A 17,858-nucleotide genomic window follows, 5' to 3' on the forward strand; every position below is an offset into this window, starting at 1 on the left:
ATGGAGGGATAGAGGAGAAGGAGATGAAGAATCACAATGTGTCACACATCGCCGGGGTAATTTCATTAAGCTGCACTCTTAGGGGGTTTAATGTGGACCCTTTGTACAGGCGTCCTAAGCTGTGCCTGACAGGATTAGGTCTCCATAATGACTCTTTAATTTGCAAACTAATTCAAGTCTGTAATTGGCCTTGCATTGAAACCACTGGAGCTCTAAACTCTGAAACTCTCCTCTTTTTATGATTATTGTTCAGCTGAATGTCATGCATGCCACAGAGACTTGTCTGCTGAGTGGGGCAACGCCGCGGGGGACGGGACAGCGGCAGAGAGCGAAATAAAAGAGAAAGAAAGAAAAAGGAAATGGGAACCTGAACGCCTCCTGAGATCACCTCTGGAGCCATAAAATCTGGCTCATCAGGCTCTCACACACAAACACACACCGCCATGCCCACAGAGAGCTCATCTCCCAGATTCTTCCGTTCGGAGGTTAGCCATAAAATGACCCAGTGGTGCTACAGCGTGGTACATTTAATCCTCAATCTCCTCTCCAGCCTGAGCACCCTCTTTGGTTTATGGCCGCTGCTGCAGCCGGCTCAATGGAAAAGCCACCGTGGGAGACGGATTCTTCCTCTCTCTGCTAAATCAAGGGGAATGGAAAATTCTCTGCAGAGATTCAGTGGTGTGGTCGTACTTTTAACGACACCAATCTCTCCTGATGGACTAGTTGCTCTTCCTCCATCCAGCCGTATCCAAACGTGTCACCCCTCCGCACATTTTTGGAATTACTCCTGCTTCATACTGTGCTTCTGGATGCATCCATCCATGATCATAATAATAATACTTTAATTTTATATAGTGCTTTTCTAAATACTCAAAGACGCTTTAAGTCTATCCATTTTATTGACAATCCAGTTTATCCATGCATTCATTCACCCATCCATCCATCCATCCATCCATGCATGCATCCATCTATGCATCCATCCATCCATGCATCATCCATCCATCCATCCATGCATTCATCAATCCATGCATCCATCCATCCATCAATCCACCCATCCATTCATCCATGCATCCATGCATCCACCCATCCATCTATTCATCCATGCATGCATGCATCCATCCATCTATCCATCCATGCATCCATCCATCCATGCATCCACGCATCAATCCATGCATCCATCCATCCATGCATCCATCCATCCATCCATGCATTCATCCACCCATCAATTCATGCATCAATCCATGCATCCATCCATCCATGCATGCATCCATCAATCCATCCATCAATCCACCCATACATCCATTCATCCATTCATCCATCCATCCACCCATCCATCAATCCATCAATCCATCCACCCATGCATTCATCCATCCATCCATCCTCACCTGGTTTGGAGCCTTCATCCACGGAGCCATTGTAGACCTGGTTTTTGAACTCGGGTCTGTTGTCGTTCATGTCAATGACGAAGATGTACAGGTCGATGGGGTTCTCCACCTGGTTCCCGTTCATGTCCACGGCATGGGCTCGCAGCTGGGAGGGAAGGGAAAAACCACCAGAAATGAGGTTACATTATTTCCATGATGGAAGCAGGAAGTAATGAACTGATGAATAATGTATGATGAGTGTGCGATGAATGCTTGTTTTGGTTTTATGGAGAACATTATTTAGGGAAAACATTTGGTGTTTGATGGATGAAAAAAAGTGAATCCTCACAGAAGGAACACAGGCCTATCCCTCTAACAACACATATTTACATCGAGGAAGCAATTTCCTCGGATGATGTGGGGCCCTTGTGCGTTTTTAAATCCTATTTTTTTGTCTCTAGCCCTATGACAGCTTTAATTTGTTTTGAGAAATTAATGCTTCGGCCTCATCAGTCATCAGTAAAACGTATTCTGTTCTCTGGTTTAGTCTTTGCATGCTTTATTTATTTTAGTTTTATTTAAATGTGTCTCAGTGTGGTTCGTGGTTAGAGATGTAAATGCATTTTTTAATAGTTGTTGGCATGCTCGAACATCCCTTCTTCCTTTCACTCCTGGGATTGACGCCCTCGTCCTCTCAGCACAGGAGTGGACAAAAGAAAGAGAGAAGCAACGTAAATAAAACACCAAGAAACCGAATGTGTTCTTACGCTCCAAGGTGACTTGTGTAGTTTCACAGAACCTCTCAAACTAAACAGAAAAAGAAAAGAAAACCTTCACCCCTGCACTGTTTTGCGAATTTCAACTCTGCTCTTGAATGATACAATCTGCATTATTGAATTAAACAGTATAAAAGTTTCAACAATATTTCCGAAACAAAGCGAGGGAGGGTCAGAAGGGAAATTCTGGATGTTTTTCCATGCAGATAAATTGCCTTTTTTTTTTTTTACGATCGTGCACTTTCTCCAGACTTTCTTATCTCCTTTACACTTCGTCCCCGCAATTTTTTGTTATCTCACAGAAAACCAGAAACAAGAAACGTCTTATTTTATTGGAAGTTGGCCCGGGTTGCAAAGGCAAGGTGTCCGCTTCGGGATCGCCAGCGTTGGATCCCGGGCCAACTTTCTGTCTGGTTTCGTTTGAAAAGAAGAGTTCTGAAATCTCTTGGCTTCCCTCTGAAGCCACAAGCAGCCGGCCCATCTCAACATTTGACTCAGCTGCGCTCAGATCAATGGAATCACCGACACAAAGTTTGGACACGGAGTTATTACTGGAATCAATACATGCCGTAAGATGTATCTCGATTGCTTTCTCTCTTGTGAAGTCTGCGGGAGGAAAATAAAAACGAGAGCGGAGAAAATAACTGAATTACCAGGGAAATGTTGGGTTTAAATACTTGTGGTTTGTATTTTCACTTGAAGGTCAAAAAAGCAGACTGAAAAGGCATTTCAAAATGAACTCCATGGTTCTCACTAAAGCTGTTTTGATTCACTTCGCCTTACCTGGGAATGTTTATATCCCTGAACATGACTTATTCAGTGATATATCCTGTCAGCTGAAAGCACCGGGGATGTTTAGTTTACATTATACAGCGGGGATACTATCTATATCCAGCATAGGCTGGTAAATATTTATTCAGTTAAAAGGCCAGCAATCAATTTCAGGCCCCTTCCACCTTATTTGATGTTTGGGATATTCATCTAAAGGAAGGGTAAAAGGAAAAGTGGAGGAAATGGAAGCGGCTGGAGAAAAATAAGAAAACATGTTAGGAACAGATAAAGAAGAAAGGTGAGAAATTGCAACATGAGCGTCGTCTTTTTGCTGTCATGTATGGAGAATAGAGGGAATGGTACTCTTTACATCTGAACACGCCGGATGGGAAAACTGCTACCTGGCCCCCCTGTGAGGCCGCGAGAGCCACATGAGTGGAAATAGCCTCCAGGCTTGTTGTGGTAGAAAAGTAGAATGAATAGAGTTTACATTCTCTCCATAGCATCCTTCGCCTCAGATGGGTGGAGGTCCACCCCTTACACTCTGCACCTCTACCAAAAGCGCGTCTTCAGGTCTCCTCGAGGTTAATTTGACTTTTCTTTTTTCATTGTCTGATCTGTCCTGCACGCCGCCATTGCATCTGGACTCACACCCTAATTCAATAAAAGCAAGAGTCAGAGATAACCAGCATGTTTAAAGAAGGCAAAATGTAATTCCGGGTCCATTTTTTGAGTTATTATCTTGAAAGGCAAGGGGTGGTGGGGGGGGGGGGGGGGGCGCTCTGCTTTTGGCGAAGCGTCCTGATCGAGATAACAAACTCAGAACCTCCAAGGCTCTTTCCCTCATAAGAATGTGTTTTGTTGCATGGCCGCTTTTGAATTTTTTTTTTTTTCGACTGCTCGTTCTTTTTCGAAAATATAAAAATAACTGGACCGTAACTTTGTTCTGTCCTTGTGTGAAATATGAAGTCAACAAAAGAAAAGAACACAAAGTCTCATTTTAAATCAGTGCGCTGCAGCTTTCCAGGATGACGTCGCGGAGTAAATAAACCCTTCGCTGCCTTTTAACTTATTGGATTGATGATGTTCATGTTTCCTACAATGCGGTTTAATTGCTCTAAAAGCATCGAGTGTGCGAGGCCTTTAATTGAAGTGCAACACCTTCCTGCATCTTTAAGTTGTCTCATCTGGTTTCTCCCTTTGAAATTTGTATTCCACACCAGCCGGCTCTTTTCCTCCACAACAAACATGGAGTTTAAGTTAAGCAGCCTTTAGCAACCCTTTGCTTTTCCTAACAAATCACCTCATTGATTGGAGTTTCTCCAGGGTGTAAATCTGCTCAGCTCCCACTAAAAGGTTGTGCTTGCCAGCTCACCAACACTGTAAGTCAAGACCAGGGTTCCCACATGGATACGAGGATAGCGGCAGGTACAGAGACAAAGAAAGCCAGAGACGGAAAGTGATGAACTCAGTGTGGTTGCTCACTACATCAAAGCCTCGGAGTGCTCCCTCCACAGCAGCAGAAAGACCAGCTTAGGCAGCAATACAACAAGTTGCTACTTTCCTAAACTTTAAATGCACTTTGCCCGCCTGTTTGATATTCCCATGCAAAGCACAAAGGTGAGAGGAGAGCCACTGGTGGAAATGTCCTCCTATTTGTATGCATTTATTTGTATTTATCTATTGACCAAGGACAGTGCACATTTATCCGCATTTCCGTTTCCACCTCAATGTAATTGTGCCAGAGTTAGCTAATATTCGTCTGCAGTCCCCGGGCAGGTTGTTACAATTTAGTGGCCGAATATTATCAGTCCAGTTCAACAGCAAACACTGCGACACAACACAATAAAATACATAAATACATTACAAAAGTGCATACAACAGCAGCACCAGGATTAGTTTGCTTTAAGCCATCGCTTTGGCTTTTATTTAATTAAAGGTGAGGTAATTAGGAGGACTGGTGAGCGGCTCTGACTTCTAATGAGGAATCATCAAGACAGGTGACCTGTCCAGTTTGGTTTTGGGCCATTAAAGCGTGGCGGGACCAGTTGGCCATGCATGACCATTAATGCACATGTTGAAAAAACTAGAAATACACCGTGTGTTAATTAGTCAACTTTTGAGGGTGTGTTTTGACCTTCGGGAAGAGGAAGGCTAGTCTTTCAGTTTTCATGCTATTCTCCAACCTCGGTCCTCTACTGCTGGCTGTACAAATGTAGAAGGTCAGCTGGCTTTCTCATTTACAATAAGAACATGAATATCTAAACATGTCAGGGATTATTCGTACTTGCTTTCATTCTGAGAGTTAGATGAAAAGATAGATACGACTCATGAGTGTGCCATGAATATAAAGCTATATCCAAGAGATTATTATTGTAGTTTAGCATAAGGATTGAAACAGGTAACCTGCCTCCGTCCACAGCTTAAAAACTCCCTTTAGTCTTCCTCATTTTGGTGTTTCTTACATCTTGATTTATTGCATGGACTTCCTATCAATGCAAGCTTTGTTACACGGTGACAACAAGAATCCAGGAAGTCTCCAGACGGAGATGGTGACAGCACGTAACTCCAAATAAAATCCCAACTTGTCCTTTGAGAGTGTATCCCATCATGTTGTATTCCCATCTCACATCTCACTCTGCCTTTCCTCCTCTCTATTCCTCGCTGTTCTGGCCCAGCGGTTTTAAAGTAATAAGAAAGTAATGTAGCTGAGTGAGAGCTTAATGAGTATTTAACACATTCTTTGACTTATGCTTCACTACATCCAGATGCTTTCCACATAGCGAGTGAAAATGATGCAAATTCCATCATTCATTTCGTCATCACTGCATTTATTTGCTCCTCACACGAAGAGGTGAGGAACAAGAACACACAAAGACAAACACAACTCTGTGTTTACTGCTCATGCTTCACTACTCTTTATCACTGTAATGTAACAATACAATATTGCACAATTTTTATGTTTATTAAACTAAATTATTCACTAAATTAATTATAAAGCTGATTCTTTTTTTCTTCTGAAAAACCATGATAAATTGAGAAATGATATTAAATAAATCAAAATAAATAAATATATATATTTGACCTGTTAGATTTTTACAAGTAATGGTTAAATTGATCTTAAAGACAGATCTCTTCAACCGAGTTTCTCCACAAATAATCTCACAAAAGCACCACTTTAAGTCTTGTGTTGACCAGAGATGTGTTCATGTGTTCTGGGAAATAAATCATTCAGAATGAAAAAAAGCACGACGTATCGACGAAATAAATCCGTTGATCAGATGTAAATTATTCACACTGGAGGGCCTTTTTAAAACATAGAGCTGCACTGATTCTGATCTTCTGCGTTAAAGGGTTAACTGGCCGTATGATAATGATTTTTGGATCTCATTTCAAAGGTCATGGTTGTTCTGTGTGTATATATATATATATGTGTGTGTGTGTGTGAGAGAGAGAGAGAGAGAGAGAGAGACACTTACATGGTAAGAAGAGCGATGTTCTCGATCGAGAGGTTTGGTGACGAACATCTTTCCGATCACGGGGTCGATATTGAACACCTCATTGGGCGGTTGATCCGCTCCCACCCCGGTGATGCTGTATCTGATGGAGATGTCCTTGTCCTGGTCCGAGCGGATCTGCATCACAACAAACAGAGGAACAGTCAATCAATGGTGCAACATCTGCTGTGAGGCTGTTAATATACGAGGACGAGTTTGTGATATACAGCCTCCGAGTTTAATCATTTTTTTACACAACCTCAGAAATCTGATATTGCACATTATTCTTTGAAAACATGCACGAGCGCACACACACATAGGACACACACACACACACACACACACACACACACACACACACACACACACACACACACATATTCATCACAGTTTGGCATTTCTAGCTACCACTCACTCAGGGATTCTATTAGTGCGGCCGCGGGGAGCCCTATGCATTCTGTCTGGCAGAATTGGAGCGCTTCAAAGAGAAACTTGAATATTTGGGGAGAGGGAGAAATGAAATCAACATACATTTACAGTTAACCGAGAGTGAGGCGGTGATTTATTAAGACTCGCTGGAGCCGAGCCGGGGAATACAGAGAGGTTGTGAACACAAAATGGCAATTAGATTGGGGAGTGAGGTTGTAATTGTTGTGTAATTAGGAAAGCAACTACAGGCTTTATAACAGCAAACAACACATTTTCAAGAATGGGCCGGAAAAGAAAATAATAGTCTGAAATCTAGGGGTGCACAACATGGAGAGAATGATTTAATAACTGCGTGACGGAAAGCAGGATGTTCTTTTAAGAAGTAGGCCTGCTCATGTTGGTTCGGCTTTGCTTTCCAGATAGACAGCTAACAGGTGCATTTAGTGCATGGCTAGGCCTGTGATTGGGACTGAAGTGCTGTGTAATTGGACCTCATTTGGAAGAGTTTTTCAATTTAGTGCCCAAATACAGTCCGAACCTCCTAGCATCCCATCTCTGTCCATTAACTGCATGACAACCCGTGAACATCAGCCGGTGTATCAAAAATGACTCAATCATACACCAGTGTGGGCACACACTGTGCTCACATACACACACACACACACAGGGTGAATAAACAACCGTTTTCTTCTCATCAATGACAATTTCAGTGGAGTGCACCAGTAAGAGTAAGCCTGTCCAAATTTGTCTCCATCTTTCACCACTCTTCACCACTCGAGGAACCAATTTAGCCGCACTTTCCACACACCGGGAATTCTTGCCCGCTGAGAAAAAATAAAGCTGGAGCAACTAACAAGGACGAGGAACGGACGCAGAGTGTGAGACAGGTGTCATCTCGACTCGTCCTGCTGGTGGAGCCTGTCTCCATGCACCGACACCGCTATCACCACTAATTCCCTTCTCCTTCTCCTTCTGCTTCTCCTCCTCTTCATCAGCCTCGTCGTCGTCGTCAGAGAGATCCGGTGGAGGTGTGTCTTTCCAATCAAACAAATGTGATCAGCTGTAGACACCTTCGCTGCAAGGATACAAGACGAGCTGTCACAACAGCCCACTAATGCAATTTGTGCATGTCTGTATGTGTGTTTTCTTTGGGGAATAGAGGAGGAGGAGACTGTCAGAAGGCTCTGCACATATCTCAGCGAATTAGTGCTGACAGCTATGATAATTAACGAGCTGCGGGCATCGACTGCAATTACTTCAAAGAAACTCTCCCCGTTAAACACCAACAAACTAACAAATATCCAGCCGGCAGCTCAGTTGAACTCCCAGTGTACCGCCATTACCCTCCGCTATAGGCAAAGCAAAGAGACTGCAGCTCTCTACCTCTCCTGTCGCATTAGAAAATACAAGCCATTATTACACATCCCACTGCCAAACTGTCTCCCCCTCTCATTCATCCCCCTTTTCCTCTTCCCCTCGCCTTGTCTCTCCTCTTCCTCTGCCCTCCCTTCTCCTCTCCTCTCCTCTCCAACTCTCTCTCTCATCTCCACTCCTCCCAGTTTCCTCTCATCTCTACCGTCCGCTGTTCTCTCTCATCACGCTCTCTCTCTTTCTTTGCTTCAGGTCTCCGTGGGGACAGAAGCCATGCATGAAAAATGAAATTACTTCAATCCGTTGGCCTTGGCAGTGGCGTATAAATCCTCACCAGTTAGGAAGTGATAGCTCTCCATAATTCCATTTCGGTTTTCCCCGCCCCCTGGATTTCCCACCCATTTCCAAGCCGTCCTGCTTGGAGGAGTATTCGGCTACACAGCCATTCCAGCCAATTAGCTCTCCCTCCCACAACGTTCACGTAAACGCTTTTCAAAATTGTTCAGGGACGGTGTGCCAGAGTCCTCATCCTCATCTGTTTCCCACCAAACATTTGTGGGTGGTTCCATGTGCACACATGCCCGCCGTGCGCTTTCAAGCATGCATAAAGTTTTCCTCTGGCTCGTGATTAATAATGCAAATAAAATCACACGCCATGCTTATGCATTAATGGATCCAATGATGGATGTTAGCGAGCTGCTGCCGCTGCATATTATCGGTCTCCTCCTCTTTACACAGAACATTGTGACGGACGAGATGTCATTTCAAATCGTGAGCAGCTCTCGCTATCATGCTGCCATTTTAGCTCTTCAGAAAGGGAGGGATCATTTTGAAAAAAAGCCCAAGAGCTGCTAATAACTGCATTAGCACTTTTTTTTCTTTAATTTCCTCTAAAGGAGAGAGGAAGCTTCTTGTCTCTCCTGCTACACGGCCATCTTGGCTACCTCACACAATATAACACAATAACACTCACTCTTACACATACAAGGTCTCCATTGGGTGACAAATAACAAAAGGGAATTCTCCAAGTCAATAATAATAACAATAAAAAATGTCTTTCTTTCTTTGTGTGTGTGTCTTTTTTGTTCCTTCTAATTGTCCCTCTATTGTTGTGTGTGTGTCCATCGAGAAAGAGAGAGGAGGAGAGGCGCTCAGCTAAGAGAGATTGATGCTGAGAGAGAGAAAAAGAGAGAGAGAGAGAGAGAGAGAGAGAGAGAGAGAGAGAGAGAGCCATGACTGCATCATCCGGCATCAGAAACCAGACACTGTCTAAATGACCTATTTGTCGACGGATCAAAGCAATTCCCTTCATTACTGACAACTTGTCTGGTTCTTAAGGAGATCTTATCAGTGAGCTTAGCTCCCTTCTGCCAGGCAAAACTGAATCAAATGAGAAATTATCATGGCACCGGGTCTTCGGGGAAAACAGGGAAGAGGAGATGAAGAGCGCGGAGTGAATAACACAGAGGCGGCGTTGTACCACCACGGCTACTGGGGAGCAGAGGAATTAATCCCCAGTTTAAAATGCATGTTGACTACTTGTATCAAACTACTGTTATTTAGACTGAGCTGCATGCTGGAGTTATTCGTGGCTTTACATTTTAATAAGCTATTTATATTGAGTGATCAGAAATCAACCCCCCTGCACGCAATCTAATACAGATGGATGAGTCTAATATTTAATCCACCATTAGCACACAAGGGGGTTAGAAACAATACAAGAAAATAAATACAGTGCAGCCTAAAAAAATGATCAGAGATGATTTATAGTTTGGGATCAATTGGATTACTCTACTGCCATAGTTTTTGGATGCAACAGGCCATTCTTTTATTTTTTTGAAGGTTGGAGTGTCTTCCTGCTCCAATCCCTGTTTTTTAGGGGTTACAGGCACGTGTTCGGGGGAAAATATACCCGACGTTAGTGATATACGGTAAAACCAATTCTGATGGGTTTTACCATTGAAGGGAGACTTTTCCTTCACATGACAAGGCTCACATGTCCCAGGAGCGGGTGGACCAAAGAACAAGTTCATAGCTCCATTATTTATATTTTTAAATCGACGATTCCCGCGATGTTGAGCGTCCCCCCATGATACCTGTTTTTCGTTTTATGAGAAGTTCTATAGGGTAAAATAAAAGAAGAGTTCTTCGATTTGCCTTGTATTGCTGTATTTCAATAGAATTTTTATCATGTAAATCATTAGAAAATCTGAAACAGTGATTTCCCGCTCTGCCCCTGTAACACAAGCTGAGATCGCTCTACTCCAGTAACCCTGGCTCGTCTCGGATGGCTTTTTCACTGTTTCAAGTTCAAACTCAGGCGTCCACGGGCCTCTCTGCTCCGTGTGATACCGGAGCGTTCCTCAGCACATTACCATTGCACTTGTTTGCCTTTCAGCCCACGCAACGCTCACCCTGGCAGATTAGGAGAGAAGGCGGTGTATGTAAACAAAAAAAAAGAGGGAACACGGAGAGGCTTAAGGCTTCAGTGTATTCCATTTGAAATACAATCTGGCGTTCTTCATAGAGCCCGTCTATGCCAGTATACTCCTGGTGTGTGCAGCTCTGTCCTCAACAGAGCGGGGAGGTGCTGTGAAAGCGACGAGTCCCTAGACGGTTGTATTCCTTCACCAAACAGTCATGTTGCAGTTTACATCCATGTCCGGACTCATATGTGGTGCATTTTCTGGCCAAATGGAAGTCGCCACTTTGTTGCCCTGTGTGATTCCGGTAAATAATTCCCAGTGAGAAACAAGCCGCCTCCACTCAGAGGACGGAGCTTCAACACATGGTGCAACGACCTGAAGCTCAATATCAGCAGAACCGATGAGCTGGTGGTGGACTGCCCGCTGACCTGAGAGGAAGAGAAGAGGTCGGACTCATACAAGCACCTTGAGGTCCAAATAATAAAAAATGAATTAGTCTGGACCCTGGCACCATCTTCAGGAAAGGACAGAGCAGACTTCTTGAGGAGATGTGTGAGCAGCAGACTCCTGCAGGGCTTCTTCCATCATGCTGTAGAAGCCGGTGCTCAGCTCTCTGCCAGGGCTTGGAGGTCGGCAGTCTCACAAGGCTGGCCGTATCGTGTATTCTGTATTTTTATATGGACCACATTTCAAACATTGAAGCTTTGCCCTACGCTAGTTTTCTATACTCTATATTTGATTACCAGTATACCTCTGCTTTCATCTGTGTTGTAGGCTACCTGACATAAATAAAAGAACTGACCAGGTATTTCTGTTCTTTTTCTTTTGTTAGCCGGTCCAAGTATATATTTATACTATAGGTTACAACACAATTGACCGTTTCACATACTTGGAAGCTTTCGAAGTACGGACATGAATGAAGGCAATCTGCAGTTTAGCATGTATAGAACCTCAATTAGCATTATGCATAGCAGTAATGTTCCTGGAGCACTGTGGAGGAGAAACAATTACCATAGAAATGATACAATGATACTGTCTTGGGGATGTACTTTAGATCCTTGTGTATTCAGGAAGTTGGATGGCCCCTATTTACATGATCTATAGGGCACAGTCTAAAGGTCATGGAGCAAGTGCATTCAGGGGGTGTTCAACTCTACTTTTGCTATAAACGGCTCATAATCTGGGCACAAAGCAAGTCTTTAGTCTCTTAATTATTCATTTTGGGGCGCAACAGGAATCGATCCAGTCATCTCTCATTAACTTTAAAAGCAAGGTGCAGCAAATTGGACAAACGGCAAACACAGCAGAGCGTATGCTCGTTGTGAACCCGGTGTGGCCTTTAAATACCCGAAAGATTACTCTGCTATTGACTTGTGATGTTGTTGTTTTTTTTTGGTCAATTGCTCCATCGCTTTCTGAAGCCTCAAGATAGCAATATGCCAACAATGTGCCTGACCACACCTCACTTTAAGACCTTTTAAGGGCGCACAGATGGGCGCGAGTACATTTGCTTATTCCATGCTGGGCTTAAAGCAGCCTTAATGTTCAGGACTATTTGGTTATTACTTTGTTTATTTTACTGAAACACATGACACCAGACATATCAGAGATGTGGCTGACAGTGGTTTCAACATGGAAACAAAGCCACCGCATGTTATTGTTCTATAACATGAGGAAAGCGGTGAGAACACAAACCACAGGAAGTGGTTTATGTATAAAAAGTAATGCGAGACAGACATTTCCCTCAAATCAGTCTGCATTTGGTTACACGAAACCTTTCAAATACAACTTTGTGCATTATATCTTTCAGACGGCTTCAAACGATTCAGAGGCTGCCAGTTTGGAAATAGAAGACACCTCCAGTTTTACTGTGAGGTTTTTAAATAAACAAAAAGAAAAGATATACATTATGACCATATACATGCAGCATTTAGAGCCGCTTGGAGTTGGCGGTTCCAGAAAATCGTCAAAGTGAAAAGTATCACTATCTGGCTCATGCATGATCTAGACACAAACATAAAAAGAAACACACACACACACACACACACACAGGCCTGTCATGAGAGAGCCAATTAGGTGCGCCGTAGTGCGCTGCTTGTGCAGAGAATGACGCTGGTTCAGTGAGCAGTAGGACAGCAGAAACAGTCACTGGCAGACAGCAAAGTAACAGTAAACCCCTGAAGAGCTGAAAGCCGGGCCTTTCACGGCTCCAAAGCCGAACAAACAGGGATAGCGGCTCCGAACGCGAACGCCGACAGGAACAGAGAGATGTGTTCCTTCAATGGTACAGTAAAGCCTAACAGGCAGGCGTGAAATACAGGTATCGGCCAACAGGTCACAAGCAAACCGGTTATCTCTGAAGAGAAAGAGCCTCGACAAGAGAGAGGTTTCTAGGTGGCGTTGCACACCTCAAGCAAACTCCATCTGTCAAAATGCGCTGGTGTGCACGCAAAAAGATAAGAAATAGAAAAAAAGACACCTTGTGTGTTTTGCTGTGAGTCAGCAAAGTGTCTGCATTAAAAGCTTTCCTGTAGCCTTTTTTTAAAACACAGACTTTTGCTGGGGCTTTGATGTTGAGCATTGTATCTCTTCAAAAGGTAGCACGGGATTGATGTCGAGTCTTCAGTCTGGAGTTGGGATTTTCAAAAAAAAGTATGCACTAACTAACTTAAACATGAAACAGAAGCTGCATAACATCTTGCACTCACAGCTGGGGGAAGATTGCATGAACAGACGTACCTGACGTACGGTGTGCAAGCGAAACAGAGACGTGGCAAATTGAGTGAGAATGATGCGCGTTTCGCTCGTGGCTCGTCTCCAGGGATGGCGATGTCAGTCGGACTGAAATATCTCCACAACTAGCGGATGGTTTGCCACGTGGCTTCGAATCCACAGTCATGGTCCCGAGACCTCTTTTTTTAGCCAAATATGTCAACAGCTATTGGATATTGGAAGGATTATCGTGAAAATTCAAGTCCAACTAATGATGACTTGTCATAACTTTGGCGATCCAGAATGTCTCATCAGTTTTTGGATTTGGATTCCTCTGATTTCGCGCTTATCGCTAATTAGCACATGCTAACGCGCTACACCGACTCGGTGAACACGGAGCGATGTGTTCCTGCTGAACGTCGGCTTGGAGGCCGGTCTGCTCCGTCCCCAGCTTGTTGGATCTCAGTTGTGTCCTCAATCACCGCTATTGTGTTCCAGAATAGCCGTGATTTACTGTACGGCGCCCGCACAATGCCATCGACTGTGTTTCAAAATGAATGATCACAGTGTTACTGAGGAAGTCGTCGTTTTACCGCGACCGCCACACAGCTCCCAGTCATGTATAGACTAAGTCTTATGTCATTGCTTTTGTGGACTAAAATGCGAAAATGCCATTTTCAGATTTTCAGCGGGGGACAGAGAGGACAACGGGACAAAAAGATGCTTTTTATGATTTATCCGGCTTAGTGGCCGACGAGTGTGTGACAGAACCTAATGGAGAGATGTGCGCTTTTGTCATTTGAATGATAGCTAGAACTGACGCAGGTGAGATTATTAAAAAAACCTTCCTTCTCATTAGTGAAAATAACATGGAGTAATAGAAGTTAAGCAGTGAATGACTTTTCCAATTATTGCAGTGTGAAAGGAGCCTGGACTTTAATAGTGCCGGCTTATGGCAAATTAGAGGTGCTATTCTCCCTGGACGTAACAATGGAACGACTCGCCCTCCTCGCTCCTCTCTTCCAGGCAGGGAGAATGAAAATAAGGCGGCCATTGTGGTGGCAGACAAAGAGCGGCCGCACCCCTTAGCTTTGGCTTTGCAGGGTTAGAGTGTGAGGGCTACATCTCTCTCTCTCTCCTCTCTGTAACTCTCTTTCATTAGGGGATTGATTAAATTGTGAAATCTGGAGTGTGATGGATGCATGAATGACTTCTCCAGTCGCTCCCCCAGGCTTTGACAAGGACAATATCAAGGACCCCCTGCTACTCCCTCGTCTCTTCATCCCCGGGAAACCCAATCTGGGTAATTAGAGGAAAGAGTGTTGGCGACTTGTAGGAGAGAGAGAGAGAGGGGTGACAGTGGCACGAAATCTGCTGCTATTGCATTTTCCCCTGCCGTTTACTTTCCCCACAACCCCAATACACACACACACACACACACACACACACACACACACACACACGCACACACACGCGCATACACACACACATCCTTTTGTATGGTTCACTTTTCAAGCAGCCTTTTCTCCCTCTTCTCCCCGTCCCCATCCTTCTTTTTCTCTCTCTCCCTTTCTAAATCCATCAGGCTGCAGTGGAGGGGAGAAATGCAGACGAGAGGGAAAACGGAGGGAAGAAAGAGTGTGAAGAGTGTAAAGGGGGGGGGGAATGAAAGTGGCTGTGAATTGACTGCATCAGCAAAAAACTCTGTGGCAAGAGCGCGAGCCGTTTTGGCTGGAAACCTGGAAACAGGAAGTTTAGAGAAGTCGCCAGGACTTGTTTGATGGGACATTCGCTTGGAAAGAGGAGTTTCCACCCCAAGACAAGACATGTGACCTTTGTGGGAAAAAAAAGGTCTCACATTGTCTTTTTCAAGTCAGTTACCTCATTGGATGAACACATTTCCTGTGGACACAGCTGAAGGGCTGTTTGGATGGAACAGCAGACAGCGCCACCCTCCCAAGCCAACGGGGGCAAACACCTCGGGGGGGTATCGTGAGGTAAACAGATGTCGAACCACCCAGATGCGAGTTGGAAAAAAATGGTAGGGGGAATGGTGTTCAGGTAGAGGCGGGAGCGGCGTGCACGTTTGATGTCCGCTGGACGCCTGACAAGATGGAGGCCGCTCTCTGCCAGGCCGGCCGCTGCCAAGCATGGGCAGAGACTGAAGAGGGGCGGGACCTCGTCATGCTGCTGCTGGGTGTTTTGAAAAGTTGCACTCGCACGCAAACACAAAGACACTGGCGTGGACACACACACACACACACGCACACACACATGGACGCACCCCAGCCTCTAAGTGTGTGTCAGAATGCTTCCCAGGATGTTCTGGCTCCCACTAACCAAGCGAGGGATTCTGCTTGGCAAACTCCAGCACAGCAAGAGTCCAGCTGTCATGTTGACAAATGGACCTTGGAAGAGTGAAGAGGTGTGTGTGTGTGTGTGTGTTTGTGGAGCAATGCATCTGTGTGGAATCACGTGTATTTTTGAGCACAAGCACCAGGATGACACACACACACACACACACCGGTGGCTGTTGTGCATTTTTTTTTCTTCTTTTTTGGGAGCCTTTTTCAAAAGCAGCTGGCCCGTCCTTCCTTGATTGATAGCGATCATAAAGTAGATCAGAGACAGCCGAGGTCAGTTTCCGCGAACCTCGCTCTATTCCCGGAAGTCATCTTGAAAACATTGCTGAAAAGAATCTAGGAACGCATATTGTTGAGTCCTCTCTAAAGCGATAGCGGCGCTTCGCACGGCCTCAGATGAACCGTAACGTCGTCCCCAGTTTGCCGCGATATGCCAGGCGCTGAGCACGGAGCGATGCATCACTCTGGTTTTTATGAACAATGAGGGGATGTTAAAGCTTTTATGGAGCGTTCGGAGGGAAATGCTCTTTTTTTTTTTCTCCTGGAAAATAAAGAGCAAATAAAAAAACGTGTAAACAGCATCAGGGAGAGTTGGCCAGAAATACTCATAAGAGGGGAAGCGATGAGAAAAACCTACGACGTTAAAGAACGAGTTATAAAAAATAAAAACTTTTCATCCAGCGCTAAACTGTTTATCTTAAGAGCAGTTTCATCTTGTGATGCTGTAAAGCATTTCATTGCACTGCGAGGAGTTTGTATGCTTGTACCAGATCTTAACGTGTGCTAGTCTGTGCTCCTCCATGTGTGTGTGTGTGTGTGGTTAAGGATTTTACCAGCATACAAAAACCTGATCACCCCATGACAGTTTTCATTATACTTGCATGAAAAGATTGTGACTGAGGCCTTTCACTGTAAACGACAAAGTAAATAGGATCAGATTATTCTGGTGCAGGCCTCGATTTTGATTATTTTTTTTTGTACCTCCAGGAAAGAAAGCGCCAAAGAGAGGAGAATGGAAAAATGCAAGCACATTAAGTGAGATTAGAATTTCCAGACACATAACATCCCAAAAGCGCTTTGATTCAATTCAATCTCATGCTTAAGGCCCCCCTCCCCCACCTCGCCCACCTCGCAATTACTCTTTTCTGTCATTTGCTTTAAAGGCTGTTGCTTTGTGTTGAATCAGATTTAATTCGTTAGATCTGTCTCTCAGGCAAACATGACTGAGCACAGGTGGCAGGGAAGTAACACCTGATGGGAAAAGCGCCATGCCTGCCTCTCTTTCGTCTTCCTCCGTCTTTCCGTCTGCTCGACTTCCTCCGTGTAGCTACTTCTCCGTCTGTCTGACTGCCAGCGACACGTCCTTCCCTTTTGACCGACCTTCTCATATCACCAGCGATCACTGCCACCCTCGGTCCCCCTCAGCTTCATCACTGGTCCCCACCTCCCTGAGCCCGCCCGCCCACCCTTTCCCGAATACCGTTCTTCCAATTTCACTGCGCATTATTTTCTCATGTCTTGAGAGGAAAAGAGATTCTTGGCTCTCCTTCATCGTACTGATCCACGGGGTCGCCGAGGCCAACCTCCAGGGGACCAGACAGAGGCTGTTTGTTAAGCTGTTATTTATCTCCTTCATAAAGTCCTCCTCATCTCCTATTAAAGAGCCCAGAACTGTTGCCCTTGACTCACACATAACTCTTGTGTCTTTTGGTGAGATGATTTACTGTTTAATTTAACACCAACTGAACCCAGGAGGGAGCCCGCCTGGTGCGGCCTGATGTCATATCAGAGAGGAAAGTGTTGGGGGGGATTTGTGAACATGTGTATGTGTTTATCTCTGTGTGTGTGTGTGTGTGTGTGTGTGTGTGTGTGTGTGTGTGTGTGTGTTTGCATCCGTGCTGTCTGTGCCTGTGTGAGTGAGTGGGTGGTTAAGCCAATTTGCTGTATTTTTTTTTTGTAGTTTGTTTTGTTACTGTAAAGCCTTCCTTAGAAGTAGCATCTCTAGGGTTGGTGTACGCAAAACAAGACCACGGCTTAATCTTTCTCTTTCAAAAAAATAAAAATAAAAACCGAAGCGGAGAACGCCTGATGAACATGTTTACCGGGGACTTCACGCCCCTAATTTAAAAATAATTAGATATTAAACAGT

General features: G+C 44.5%; 1 protein-coding gene across 1 annotated transcript in view; it reads right to left on the reverse strand.

Annotated features, from left to right (window-relative positions):
- LOC306743584 (cadherin-4-like) overlaps positions 1–17,858 on the reverse strand; it is a gene marked incomplete at both ends in the record, with an annotated part of 221,234 nt that overhangs the window by 30,003 nt on the left and 173,373 nt on the right. Inside the window, 2 exons of the mRNA XM_079226112.1 lie at positions 1,386–1,530; positions 6,391–6,546. Of these exons, the coding sequence (XP_079082238.1) occupies positions 1,386–1,530; positions 6,391–6,546 (301 nt within the window). The remainder of the gene's footprint in view (positions 1–1,385; positions 1,531–6,390; positions 6,547–17,858) is intronic.

This window comes from Taurulus bubalis (genome assembly GCF_910589615.1).
Source record: "Taurulus bubalis genome assembly, chromosome: 11".
Taxonomy (NCBI): Eukaryota; Metazoa; Chordata; class Actinopteri; order Perciformes; family Cottidae; genus Taurulus; species Taurulus bubalis.